The sequence below is a fragment of the Oryzias latipes genome, chromosome 17, assembly GCF_002234675.1.
Source record: "Oryzias latipes chromosome 17, ASM223467v1".
Taxonomy (NCBI): domain Eukaryota; kingdom Metazoa; phylum Chordata; class Actinopteri; order Beloniformes; family Adrianichthyidae; genus Oryzias; species Oryzias latipes.
The window spans coordinates 26,804,530-26,818,472 of NC_019875.2; the positions used below are offsets into that span (position 1 = coordinate 26,804,530).

The 13,943-nt window shown below is 38.7% G+C and overlaps 1 protein-coding gene across 19 annotated transcripts in view; it reads right to left on the minus strand.

The window, feature by feature from the left end:
• Window positions 1-11,491: 11,491 nt before the first annotated feature.
• LOC101172768 (adhesion G protein-coupled receptor L2) overlaps window positions 11,492-13,943 on the minus strand; it is a 102,988-nt gene continuing 100,536 nt past the window's right edge. For 9 of the 19 annotated variants that reach the window (XM_023965755.1, XM_023965754.1, XM_011486950.3 and 6 more), the window contains one exon: window positions 11,492-13,577. In XM_023965755.1, the coding sequence (XP_023821523.1) occupies window positions 12,715-13,577 (863 nt within the window). In that variant the 3' untranslated portion in view covers window positions 11,492-12,714. The remainder of the gene's footprint in view (window positions 13,578-13,943) is intronic. The other 10 variants (XM_020711135.2, XM_020711134.2, XM_011486959.3 and 7 more) reach the window with 3 other exon arrangements.

Below are 13,943 nucleotides of genomic sequence, written 5' to 3' on the forward strand. Positions count from 1 at the left end.
ATTGGGAGTTTTTACTCAGTGAAGGATGTAGTAAAGATAAATCCAAGGTTCCCTCAACAGGAAATTTTGCTTGGCATAATTATTCTCACCATCAACTTTTAATATTTGGGAACTAAACCTAGGAAATGACCTAACCTTTCAAATCATTTTCAAGTGCCTGTTAATTTCCTTAGCTGGTCTATTTTCTTCAGTAACATGTCTCCACTTAAAATATCATATCTTGAGCAATCTTCCATATTTGCACAACTAAATTTAAGATTAGCCTTAATCTCAGCTAAAATCTCCTTCCATCACCCCACAGCAATTCTCACTTTGAGATTTACATGGAATTTTTCTTCAAAAACTAATTCTGCCAGTAATATTGCATTTCCTGCTATAGTTAGAAGTGATGTGTGGGTTGACCCACAGCTGTGCCCCAACCACTAATTTTATCTACGCCTCTCTTTCTTTATCTCCCTCATTTATCATTGTGCCATGTAAAATTTCCTTTCACCATTTTTCATCACGCAGTCAAAGACGAGGACAGCTGTGTTTGGGGACCAGCGTTTTCGAAAAGAGATTTCAGGGATGTCTGATCCCCCTAGTTAGGGGTTAACCTTTTGCTTTACCAGCAAATATAAAAACATCACCAATGACACAAACTGAATACCTGTACATTACTGTTTTGGAGTCACAGAAAAGCTACGGGATCCTTCAGAATCCTTCTAACTGCAACACTAAGGTGTTCAAGTTAAATTTGAATCAATTCTGAAATCAGTGCTGTGCAGCTGACAGTAATGAAGCCAGATTACTAAGAAACTTCTCACTGATCAATATGGAGTTTATAGATTAGGCACTGTTGTAAAACAGACTGAAAGAAAAAAATTTGTACCAATTTTGTAACTATTTGCAAACAAAGACTGACCTTTTGACCCACTCGCCAACATGAATTAAAAGGCGTGGCCATCGGTGCTGAAGTGAATAACCCCGCCCTTGGGCACAAAGACACCGACTGACAGTCTCTATTCTCAAAAGTTTCTCTTTAGCGAAAAAGAAACTGTGTAAAGTGACATATTTTTGGTTTCAAATCCGAACCAAATTAAGCAGACTGGGACGGAACCAAACGCTTTTCCCAGTCTTAATAGACCCTAATTCTCTGTATAAGCGAAATTGTTGAATTTGAAACTGTACTAATAAATGTTGTTTTTCTTTTAACTTGTTATTTCTTCCATTTTGTTGAGCTCAATCTTCTACCGAATAAAATAACGGGGCACAACATCACTGTCAATATATGGGTCAAATAGAATAAGAGCACTCCTATTATTCTAACATCAAAGAAAACGGCAAATTTTACCTTAACTTATCATGTGTTTCAACAATTCATGTTCATCATAAACAAAAATACAGTGTTGTTAAACACAAACAGAATTTAGACAATGAGGACATTTTTTTTAAACATAAAACTCTGGACCTTAAATTAATTTTGAAACAAAACAACAAGAACAAATCAGCCAAAGTCGTGATTTTCTTTGCCATTGTTTGATTTCTTTACTCTTAATTTAGTTTATTTTTGTAAATTCAATGTACTTTTTTTCTCCTACTGTTTGTAAGAGTCTTCCAGATTGTGTCTTACTTTTAAACGTCTCTCAGTTATCCACTGATGATAGCCAAAACAAAAATTTTTTCCTTGGAAAGTCCCTTTCTCCAGCTGTAAGCTTGCGCTTGTTGGCGCTGTTCTTCTGCGAGAAAAGACAGCACCCCCTGTAGGTCTTCCAGAGTAGTGTCTGCCTCGCACGAGTTTTTCTCTGTAGATTTTCTGACCCAGAAATAAAAGAAATTATTAAAGTGGCATTAACCCTTTATATGGAGCCCGTGATCTGACATGGGTAAAAAAGAAAAAAAAATGTTCCCATGAATTATAATTTTTTTACCAATGTCAGGTCACAGACTCCGTACACTAACCCCTATGATTGCAAAAGTTTGGCTTGACTTTTAAAAAAAACTTAATCAAATAATCTCTCATAATGAGTGAAATATTTGTCTTGTTGTTACAGAATAAGTTTAACCTCTAACAAAAAATAAACATTTTTATTTGTTTAAGATGCTTAAATTATGTGAACAAACAGCAACAAAAAAATAAAAATAAAAAAATACAAATTTGTATTTTCAGGAAGTTTTTTTTCTACCTATAAAAACTCCACATGAGCTGATCCAAATGTTTTCAGATGCCAAAAAATATTTAAGCACAATAACATTTGTTTGTCTAGTCTAGACGATTTTCAACAGCTTCTTGATTTGGAGGAATGAGGGAGATGGTTCTTGCACCATGTGTGGAAGATTTTAAAGTAGTAGTTAAAAAAAAAACCTCTCATTCTACGATTTTCGGGGTTAATGCTCCTCACATCGCTGCTTCACCTTATAGGTCTCCTCGATTACATGTTTTAATTAATAAATGTTGAAAATGACATAAATCACAGGAAAAAAAATACTTTGCCCAAGTGGTAGTGCTTGGAATACTGACGCTTTCTTCTCTTCCCTTCAAGTCATGTCTGACCTAAAAAAAAGACATTGTGACATCTGATGTATCATTTTATGGTTGAAAGATGTTGTTTGGAGGATAAATTGAAACCTGTAGTTTGCTATTACAGTCTCATGCCCCAACTGAGCAAGAAGGAGTCCAGTCTGTGCAGGCACCCCTGTAGTTCCTTAATGGGAAAAATATGTTTTTGTCATGCCTGCCATGATATCTGTTATTTCATTTTTCATTGGTAACTCTGTAATGTTTCAGGATTTGACTGAGGTAGTATCTGTGCTCCGTCATGCATATATTGTGCTCTACACATCGTGGATCTCAAGAGCTGGTTAAGAGGACCAGCCTTCCCTGGGATTGTATATACCGTGCAAAACGTGGGTGTCAGCCGCACTAATCTGGAACTTCTAAGAGGAGCATCTGAAGCTGGTAGTGGTCTAAAGAAACCCTGCACATACAAAAACAGGGATCTGTGGCAAAAAACTACCAACCAGAGACAGCTGGAGTCACAGCAAAGAAAACATTGTTTCCTAAAGATGTCTGTCTTATTTTACTTTTCTGTGCTGCAGTATGATGTGCCAGCATACAAACTACATGAAGGTCACCAAAGGTGAGGTGAAGTGTGAAGAGTGTGCTGCTCACCGGTCTGAACTCAGCCAGCAAGAGCATGGATTGACACTCGACTGCAGGACAAGACTGGCATGAAAACAAGATACACCGCCTCAGTGTGCAAACGGTCCAGCTCAGCTCCTTGTGGGCTGAGTGTTTTTGGACTATGTAGTACTTTTTTCAGCTTAATTAAGCCTGCCTAAGGCCGCCTAATTTGAGTTAGAAATGAAGTGTTTATCAGATGCCAAAAAAAAAAAAGACAACAAACATCATCCAAGAATATTTTAATGCTCATCCGGAGAAAGAATACGGATAGCTGGCATCAAATCTGCTGGAACTGTGATTCAGAATCAAGGAATCTTCAGTTCCTCCCCTTGGATGTACATCAAGAGGCAACCAATGCTTCCTCTGCCCACACCTGCATGAGCTAAAGGTCATTCTATGCAGCAACAAATACTAGAGCCTGACTTTGAGAAGGCTTCCTTTGCCTGCTGTGATTCCCCATTCTTAGCTGCAGAGGCTCCAAGTCTTAGAGCTCTGTCTAGAAAAGCCCTAGTTAAACCGAGAGGGCTTCACCCCCGGACTGGAAATGGAGAAAATGAAAGGAAATGTGAACATGAAAAGAAAGAACAAATAAAAAAAAGGAGAAGTCCTACAGGTGATGGAAAGTTACATGCATCTTTTGCCTGACCAGCTTGTTTGAAGTTCTGAGCAGTTGTGAGGTTTAAAAAGTGAAAGTATTAACACGGCTACTTCAGCACAGATTTAGAAGGGGGAAAGACCTTTCAGGACCGTCTGATTAATCCAGTCGGGTAGACAAAGCAGTGGACCGTTCGCTCACTAGAAAGAGGGCACAGGGTTTGTGGTGTGTCAGTGTGAAGGCATCTGTTGTTGTTTGGTGCATTAGCAGCCAAACATATTTATCTTTTTCTGAGATAAAAAAAAATTACTAGTTTTATTGTCAGTTTAGTTTTTTGTTTGGCTGGTTTGACCTACGAAAAACACAACCGTAAGAGCAATTGAGCCTGTTCTCCAGCAGTAATTGCTGCCCCGTGGCAGTCAAGCAAATAGGAGAGTCTACATCAGTAGGAGGCCTGACCCTTTTGGAAAAACCTTCCACATATTCAGGAAGAAGCCGAACTGATGCACTGCGCAGATAAGAAGTTAAAAATAAATACGGTTCTTTTAGAGCTATGCAAGGGGAAAAGTGAATTTGTATACGATCGAGATTAAAGTCAAACAGTTCAGGACCTTTTTTTTTTTTTATAAATAGTTTTAATACATCCTAGCTATGCTAATTGGTCACGTCAATAGCTGTGATTTATTACCTGTTTCTTCTGTCAAAGGTCTAGCTTACAGTGTGGGCAACTATGTTTTACTTCACCGTGTTAGAAAGTTCAGGTAACAAAATAGCTCCAGACCATAACAAATGTCACAAAGCAACATTTTTCCTGCTGTCAGTTTTTTTCAAAATGAAGCATGAACCGGAACACGGACCAGGCTTGTTGAAATTCATCTGTGCGAGCGTTCCGTTGTGTACTTCTGCTGTTTCCAGGTTGGTGCTTAACCTCTTTTTCCTTTAACTTGTCACTTTGACTTTCAAACCAGTGGTTCAAGAAAACATTGCTTCAGGCGTCTTTTGACTGCAACTTTGAGCGTGACATTGATTAGCTTGGCTTCATGATTATCTCCACATGTTACAGTACCACCGTTCTTCTCATTTGGACAAGGCTGAGTTAATGCTGGAAGGGTGTTTGGAGAAACTAAAGCTTTTTTAACTGAGGGCTGTTGAATACTATTAATTGTCTGTGTAATCCAAACTGGGAGGTTGTTGGCAACTTTAAAATATTTACAGTGTCTGAAAACTATTAGGAGAATGAGACATAACTTTTGCCACCAAACTGAGTCTTTAGATTTATAAAAAGAATAAAGCCCCAGTGCCTCATTAGGCATTTTGTCACCAGCAGATAAATTTCTTGTGATAAATTGCACGTAAAATAGGCACAGATGTGTTTGTTCAGTGGTGGGGTTTCTGTATAAATAATGGCTGCATGACTTTGAGGATAAATGGAAAGCATCTGCATGAGTGATCTGTAATTATCATCCTGAAATTCCACAGGAATACAACAACAGCAGCAAAGTATTTTTGTTCTCTTTTGTGCAAGGAGGGAGACATTTTTTCCCCAGATATCAAAGATGGTTTCATTTTTCCAGTATTGTCTCAGATGTCACTTTGAGGTTTAGAAAAGAATTGTATGCAAAAATACCATGTTATTCACACTTCTAGTGCTTGTCTAGAATTTATTAACACTTTTGGTTTTTTTTTCTATCAGTTGCAAGTTTTTCAAAAGTAAAAATCGCACAATTTTGTTTCATTGTAGCCCAAAACTATTGCAGCAGCTGCTTCAAAGTGTGAAAGGGTCTCTCCTGAGTTTTTGACTAATAGCAGTCATGTTTGTGTCTCCAGGAAATGTATTGCTGTTATTTTAACAGAGACATCCCAACAAAAACATGACCCTCTGGAGAGTGTTTACTGTATAATGGGTGTGACAGGCTATCTTAGCCCAATTCTGAGGTCATTTCTGGTGTTTCCTACGAGGTATGACAGTTTTACAGCTTCGGAGCTCAGACTCGGATTGCTTTTGACATGTCAGGCTGCTGTTGCTCGCCGTCTGTCTCACAAAGTATCCCCTTCTCTTTCGTCCTCTTTCTCCTTTCCAGCCTCACTTGGTTCCTGTAGGAAACAATCCCTCTCTGTTTTTCATTTCCTAACACACACACACACACACGCACACACACACACACCCCCCCACACACACACACACACACACACACTGATAGGTAAGAAATCACATCAAGGCGTTCTCAGGGAGGCTCACAAAAAGACTCCTGCGCATATTTTAAGGCTGAAGTTTTAATTTCTCATAATGGCCTTCTTTGTGAAAGAGAGCCAAAGCAAGCGTTTCTTCATAAACAGTCCTTTGTTGCTTGGACTTAGTTGTATTCTTGGGGAACAAATTCAGAATATACGGCTGGACTTAAAAAACGTTGTATCACCAATGTTTCAACACATTTTTAAGACCACGTTTTATAGTTAGCATATATTTTAACTCTCCATCCATCATGCAAAGCATTCAAGCTCTGCAGTAGATCTACTGATCTAGAATTTTCCACAGCCAGAAGAATGTTGAGGAAGTTACAGTTGCCTTATGTGGCATGGATGAGTATTTGGTCTTTACCAGAGGTCCAAGTGCACACAGAGAGTTCAAGTCAACCTCAAAAGAGCGAGGTTGTTCTGTGGGATGGTGGCAGCGGAGAAGGAGGCATTCAGATGTTCTTTATCTTCATGCTGCAGAAAGAAATGGAGTGGAATGTAAGCTGAGGCCCTCAGGATACATAATACTCTGTCTGCAGTATGGTTGTGATTGCATAATTATACACAGATCCTGTTTTTGCTGAAGTAAAGATTGCTATCCAAGAATATAAACTTTATGTGCAGAACTCCTTAATAGACCATGTTTTTTTCTTTTTTTAAAATGCTTGTGTTTTTTTTTAATGGCATAATTAAGGGTTGAGGGTAAAATATGTAATATATTGGAGGCTGTACTAGGCAAACACACACAGGTGCACATAAACCTTTTTTTCGAGGAACACTCTGTGATCTGTGATCTTCAACGCAGCATCTTTTTTTTCATGTCTATTTGATGGTGAACTTGAAATAATGTCTAAAATCACTACGGGGGCTGAAACATCAAACGGCTCTAAAGAAAGCAGGGTAATGTCTTCTTGCTCCAAGCTTTCTCATTTGCCACCGCTCACAGAAGCTGGAGTTTGACTAAAGGCCAGAAAGCTGATTAGATGATAAATGAAGCGTTCTAATGTCCAACAAACTTCTACTTCTGCCTTCATTTCTATTTACACAGAAGCTGCATGGCTAATACGCTGCATCATATTAGTCTGGCGGCTTTGAAGCTTTTTTTCTGTTTACAATTTGCTTTGTTATTTTATCTTTAAAGCTGTATTTTGTGGCAATGCTTGATATTCATCTTTTTAGCACAACCCCAGCTTTTTCTCTTTTTCATTATGTTACACAATAATTCCACAATTAACCCGACTCTGTACAAAAACATGTAGAGACAAAATAAAAATGTATAAATTCAGAAACAAAACAAAGACATGGCAGCTTTTTTCAACCATAATAAAAGAAAATATTCAATCTTCATTTGGCAAATCAATTCGCAATTTGATTCATGCAATTTTAAAAGGCATTTTGCGATGTAGAAATGTATGTGAAAATTTACAGTTAAATGTTGAATTTTTAAAAACAAAACTTTAAATAAAAACATAACCCTGGCGTATTTTGCACTTGAAGGACACTACGTTTTTTCTGATGTTTTTGACCGGGAGGAATGCTGTTTTGCAATTTCTTTTGAATTTTGGACACAAACACACCATGCAATAGACTTTAGGTTACTTTTTTTATTTTTATTTGAACTATGATAACAAAAACACACGACTATTTAAAATGCAATTGATTTAGCTTTTATTAAAAACTTAATGAAAAATTTTTAAGACTGAACTGCAATTTTCATTTTGAATTCTAAATTGAAGAAGGCATTTTTCAAAAAGGATGATAAAATTGTAAATTTAATTATCAATTGAATATTACTTTAAATTCTGGGTGAAAAAAACTTCTATATAAAGACAAAACAATGACAAAAATGTCTAAAACAAGACAGGCAAAGCTCCACTAACCTGATAACCTACATATAATATTTCAAGGATTTATTCTATTATGAGTCATAACTCATGATTCTTTGAAACAAACAGTTGCAAAACTTATAACGTTTTGAAACTTTCATGTTGGATTTTGGATGAAAACTAAACTAATTAGGGAGGTTGGTGTTATTCTTCCGTTTTTCATAAACAGCTGATGTGATTAGCAAACTCACAGACTGCTAAGGTTTAACAGGAAATGTGTCAGTGACTCCATAAAAGTCAAAAGTGGTGGGAGGCTGTCTGGGACAGACAAAGGAGGGACCTAAAAATGTGGATGCCTGTTTTCCTCCCCCCACTTCGACCCAGAATTTTTTTAGGAAAAGTATGGAGGTCACATCCTTTTTTTTTTTTTATTGTTCAATTTTGGAATCTAATGTTCTTTAAGATAACGTGTTGAGAGAGCTAATACAGGGCACAGGTGACTTAGCGATAATGAACCAATATATATGCATCTTCCAAAAGTGATCTTTACGCTTGGCAAAGAGAACTGAGCACTTTCATTCATCACAATTTTCTCTGTTATGAAACACAAAACTCATCACACAGACAGGGGAAGCCACGCTCGCAGCAAACATCACACACGTCCTGCTGGGCTCGCCTCATGCGGGGCTTAATGCGAGTTTGTAAAAAAACAAACTTTTCTCTGACAACACCGGCCTATTTGTGGGGAACCTTGGGCAGGCCATCAGCTGTGAATTTGATTTGATTTATAAGTGAAGGGAAGCCAAGATTTGGCATGATTTAAAGCCTGGCTCTGTGTCCCTGTGGGCTCTTGAAGGGGGCTGTGTAAACTGAGAGTCTGGTATTCGAACAACAATGCGAAGAGCCAGAGTGGGCTCAAAGCATTGCCTTGGCCTCCACCTCTGTCTCCTGACAGCAAACTGGCAGCCACATTTTCGGTTAATAAACTCCACCACCCATCCCGTCAGCGTATGTGTGTGTGGTCAGTCTGAGTGTAATCCTCTGGAAACCCTCAGATGAATATGTGACACTAAATCTTCCAAATCTGGAATGGGAGTTTGTCTCTATTCTCCTTGATGAACACTGCTTTCTTGTCGTGACAACCAAACTCTATGAGGTTTTTAGTTTTTTGCTGACAAAGTCTAGAGAAAAGAACAATCATCTGCCTCTCCAGCATGGATCGCCATTGGTCTCCAAAAACTATTAACCGTTTGTCTGGATTGATTAGACATGATTGACAAAAGAGAACAGTCTGAAACTCTCAATCTCATTTCCCCCCTCAGTTCACCCAGAGTCTAACTATCCAAGTGATGGATTAGCTTGGAGGATCTGTTTGTCATTACAGATTAAACTGCGCTGCAGTGATATCCTCATATGTGTCAACATCATCATCATGCCTGATGTAAAAATGCTCCCGTGAAACATACCGGAGCCAACTCTCGGCACGTCAAGCCTAAAGGTTGGCTTTATGTTACAACATACAGCGCACAGAGAATTGAAATGTGGAGTGCTGGCTTTGTGGCATAGTGTGCTGTACGTGCCAGTAAGTACTTGTAGGTACAAGCGCAACACAAAACTGAGGAAACAAGATGGAAATCTGGGATATGGAGGAATGTGCTTTACTTTTTGACAACTGGATTTTCTGTTTGGATGGGATGTGTGGAAGAAGTTGAGCAAAAGTTGGTACAAAAGTATTTTTCAGGGTGTTTTAGGGTGAATGTAGTGCAGCAAGACTTTCTAAAACAAGCAGATTCATCTGTGGCCTCGTTTAAGTACTTTAAAACATTTGTGTTGTTAAAGTAAAGTTTTTTGAGTGTGGCATTAACATATGAGACCTAAAATATCCACTTAATGGTCACCTGGCTCACCTTTTGACCTGTCGATGCCTTTTACAGCTGCTGCTTCCTTTGACACTAAACAGAAAAAAAGAAGTCTGAAAAGACAAACATTCGGATGGATCGATTTTTCACAAACGCACAACAGAAAGAACAAAAAAAAAAGCTTCCACCAAACCTCTGACTGCAGGCGCTGCCCACCTCGGCTCTACATCTGTTCTGCATCAGCCCCCCCCCCCAGCAATTGAATTCAAGAACTCGCATGAATGGATGGAAATGTTTACACAACTTACAAATTTTCACAAGGAACAAAATTCAAGTAAAAAGAGTTAAGTAAGAAAAGTAAGAAGAGTTGTGATGATGAAATATGAGAAGATAGGTATGTTTCAGCTCTTTTAATTATATACAAATACATAATTTTTTCTTTTGTTTTTAAAAACTGTATACCATAAGTGCTGGTGAAAATGCAGAAAAAAACCCTATTTTAGCTTTTTTTTTCTTGCCTCTTGCACAAATTGAATGTCATCAATAAACAAAATTGGTTATTTTAAATTAAAAATATTTTTACAAAAATTAAACAAACAAAAAAGTGAAAAGAAAATAGAATGTGTTTTAATGTGTACTCACTGCTGCTTGAAATGACAAAAAAAGTAAAATAAAATGAATCTTTGGAAAACAATTATCATTTTTAACTGTTTATTGCAAGTCTTTGCAGTCAAGACGATGCAGAATACGAGGTAATTGTAGGAATTAAAAACTTGGTACTAAATGTCTGAATGTCAAACTCAGATAACAAACATGTTTTAAAATGATTTCTATAATAAAACCTAGGGATGCTTAGTTGAAAGGTGAATCAGATTTTACACTAGAGAACTGAATCATAGGGAAAGTGAATCGTTGCTTCCAGACTGCATACTAGTATGTTTACGTTAAACGGGCCAAAGACCCATTGAGCTAAATGAAGGATTTAATATTTATTGTTTTATTACATTAGAGCTGGCTTAGTGTAGGTCAACTGAATGGTAAATGGCATATACATATATAGCACTTTACTACCTTCTTAGAAGGTCCAAAGCTCTTTACAGCCAGTTCCATTCACCCACGCACACACACATTCACACACTGATTTGTGAAGGGTTTTTCATCAATGTTACTCCCTTGTAAGCAAAAAGAAACAAGAGATTCATCTGAAAATTTGGATTTTTATGATATTCCTTGAATTACCCAAATCTTGCATCAAACCAAAACAAAATTATGACAAAGAAAATCTTGATTTGAACTGAGTTGTGGGGAAAGTGAATTGTTGCATCCTCAGCAAATACCACACATCTTTTAATTATCTGATCAGAAGCTGAAATACAAAATGAGTAAAATACAGAGGGTATTGATTGTAATTTTTTTACATTAGATCTTAGTTACTTTTTAAGTCTCTTCATATATAAAGTTTCACACTAACTTTATTATATTTATTATTTTTAACGTTAAAGGTTGTATTTACCATCATTGATAAGCAAAACTCCTATTACTGTGTTCCTACACTGTAAACAAACATTTAAATATTAACAAAGATGTCTGAACTAGATTTTTGTAGGTAGTTAATGTCCCAAAAATACTTTTTTAATAAAAATTGGGCAGAGATTTTCCAAAAATACATCCCACCTCTGCAGCACTGGGGTGTTTTATAAAAGGCTCTGCAGCTTTGGACATTAAGCAGAAAATGTTTGCAAAGGGAAAACAGCAAAAGTTCAGGCTAAATGAATCATTTTGACAAACGCGTCACCATTTCAATCTTTGTTTCTAAGAGTGCACATTGCAGGAATTTCGCAATGCATCATTTGTTTGTTTTATTGCTTTTTCATCCAAACTTAATTTCAAACAATAAGCAACCAGGCATCTGCGAACAAGAAAAAATTCACATTTATTTGATATCAAACAGGAGTTGAATTAAATATCAGCTGATGATGGGTCTTACAAAAGAAAGAAGATCAACCTAATCAGTGCTGCAACTTTTCACACTTCCCAACCTTTTTGTTGTTGTTTTTTTTTTTTTTCTTCTGAAAAGTTAATAAATTAATTAGTGTCAAAGGATATAACATGTCTCCCATGATGGCTATATTGCAATGACATGAACAAAAGTTTTCGATTTCAAGTAACTTACACGAGTATCCAATTCAGTCTAAAATCTGTGCATGGCCTGGTGTTGACAAAGATACTACTGGCAAAAATCCATGAACGCAAAAGCACTTCACAAGCAGAGACGTGAGCATGATTTTCATTTGGACCGATATCTCTCAAAACCTTTTTTTTTTAATGTTCAAACATACTACAGCAAGTCAAGTGTGAGAGGAAAAAGCACATTTCCACCATTTTATTAACCTTGTCTGAAAGATCCTAACATTGAAAGGGCATAACTACTGAACGGTTGCCGTTTCCTTTTTTTTGTTTGTTTTTTTCTTTTTTTCTTTTTTTACACCAGTGGTACAGCAAAATATATTTTCTTTAGCTGTTATTTTGACAATAGTTAAATGTGCAATAGAGAAAATATAAGGCCTGAGTCTGAATTAGTGGTTTCTTTACTTTACAGTCCTGACGATGCAGTGGAGTCCACACTACTTCTAGTTCTCCACTTCTCGACTAAAAAGCCCCTGGTTCAGAAAAGTCCCCCCAATGATTTGTCAGGAGTTTCATGGTGCGTTCCTTTGAGTGTTTTTTTTTTAAATCCTTCAATTTCGGTACAAGAGAAATGCTTGACTTATCTTGGAAACTGCAGCCTCGGTGGTATCCTCTGCACCTCATTAGTCCAAATGCAGCAACACCAACGCCCACATTTGCCTGGCCTTAGTTGGATGTGTTTTGTGTGCTAATGAAATCTGTGTGCAAAGGTCATTAACTCGTTCCTTTTGCCGTCCAGCAACCTTTCACTTCCTGTGCTAACGGGAAGGGCTAGTGAGGAGCCGGGCGCTTCGGACAACAGCTGAAAGCACCCATCTGTTCAAACCTGTGCAAACATACGTGGCCTGCTCAGAGGCTGGTAATGAGCTGCATTTGTCCGTCGGTGGGTGCCTCCCCCTCCTGCGCACAGTCTTCGGCGTTGGGCGGCACGATGCACCCTTCGCTGGTGCCTCGGTTTATGTGGTAGTAGGACAGCGGCTGTGCCGCGTCCCCGAGCTCAGGCAAGCTTTTGTGGTAAGCACCTTCGCTCTCGCTTTGAGGGGAAGGCGAGAGCTCCTCCTCCTCCTCCGGCGGGTACGGTGAAGCTGAAGGAGATGGAGAGTCTCTCAAGTTTGGCATGCTTGTGTATAGGGAGTCTCTGTTATTGTTTGGTGAATGAGAGCCCATGTCCTCCTCTGCGTTCCCAGTCTCAGAGCCGTGGCCGTTCTGGCCCTCGCGGCGCCTGGGGGCCTTCTGGGCACTGTAGAGCAGAGAGTGAGTCCTCTGGGGTAAAAGGGGTGCCTCCAGAACCTCCTTGTGATGGGGATGCAGGAGTAGCTCCAGCGTGGTGTGGGCCCCTCTTTCACCTCCTCTCACTGGCGATAAGGCCTCGGGATGATCTGCCACAATGGCGTCATCCTCGCTTCCACTCCCGCCCCCTCCTCGGTCCACCGTGACCCTGGTCTGGGGAGGCAGTCCTCTTTCCTTCTCCTTCGGGGTATCGCGGGCTTTGGGAGCCCTACGGGGCCTTAAGTTGTTGTGGACAATCTCGGATATGATCATTTTCTCAAAGGCAGCATCATCCAGGTTCAGACCCCCCAGGTCTGCTGGGGCTCGAACCCCAACAGCCTCATAGTCATCGTCGCGCAGGGAGTAGCTGTTGTTGAAATTGCCATTGAGGGGAAGGGTGTCCATGGTGCTGATGTCCCTGCTGTTGCTGAGGGAGTGCTGTCCTGGAAAGAAAGGAGAAAGCAGCAGGTAAGACAACTTCCCACTTTGTCCAACAACAAAACAGAATCACAATTCCAACGTTTACTTGATACTGCTCAGGACACTTCACTCCTATGCTTTTGGATTTATGAAGTCTTGTTAAAGACCCACTCCGATTAAAATGATGTTTTGGGTGTTTTTAACATGTTCTTGTGGCATTTTGCCAACGACGGAGGACATATTACACATAAATTTAACTTAAAATTGCATTTTGGAGTAGTTCTTTATTCAAATCATTGTGAATCAAGAGCAGATGAAAAAAATTGGAGTTTCAAAAAAAAAGGTATTTGTTACGCAGAAAATAAACTGGCTAAACGCTCCCTGCTCCG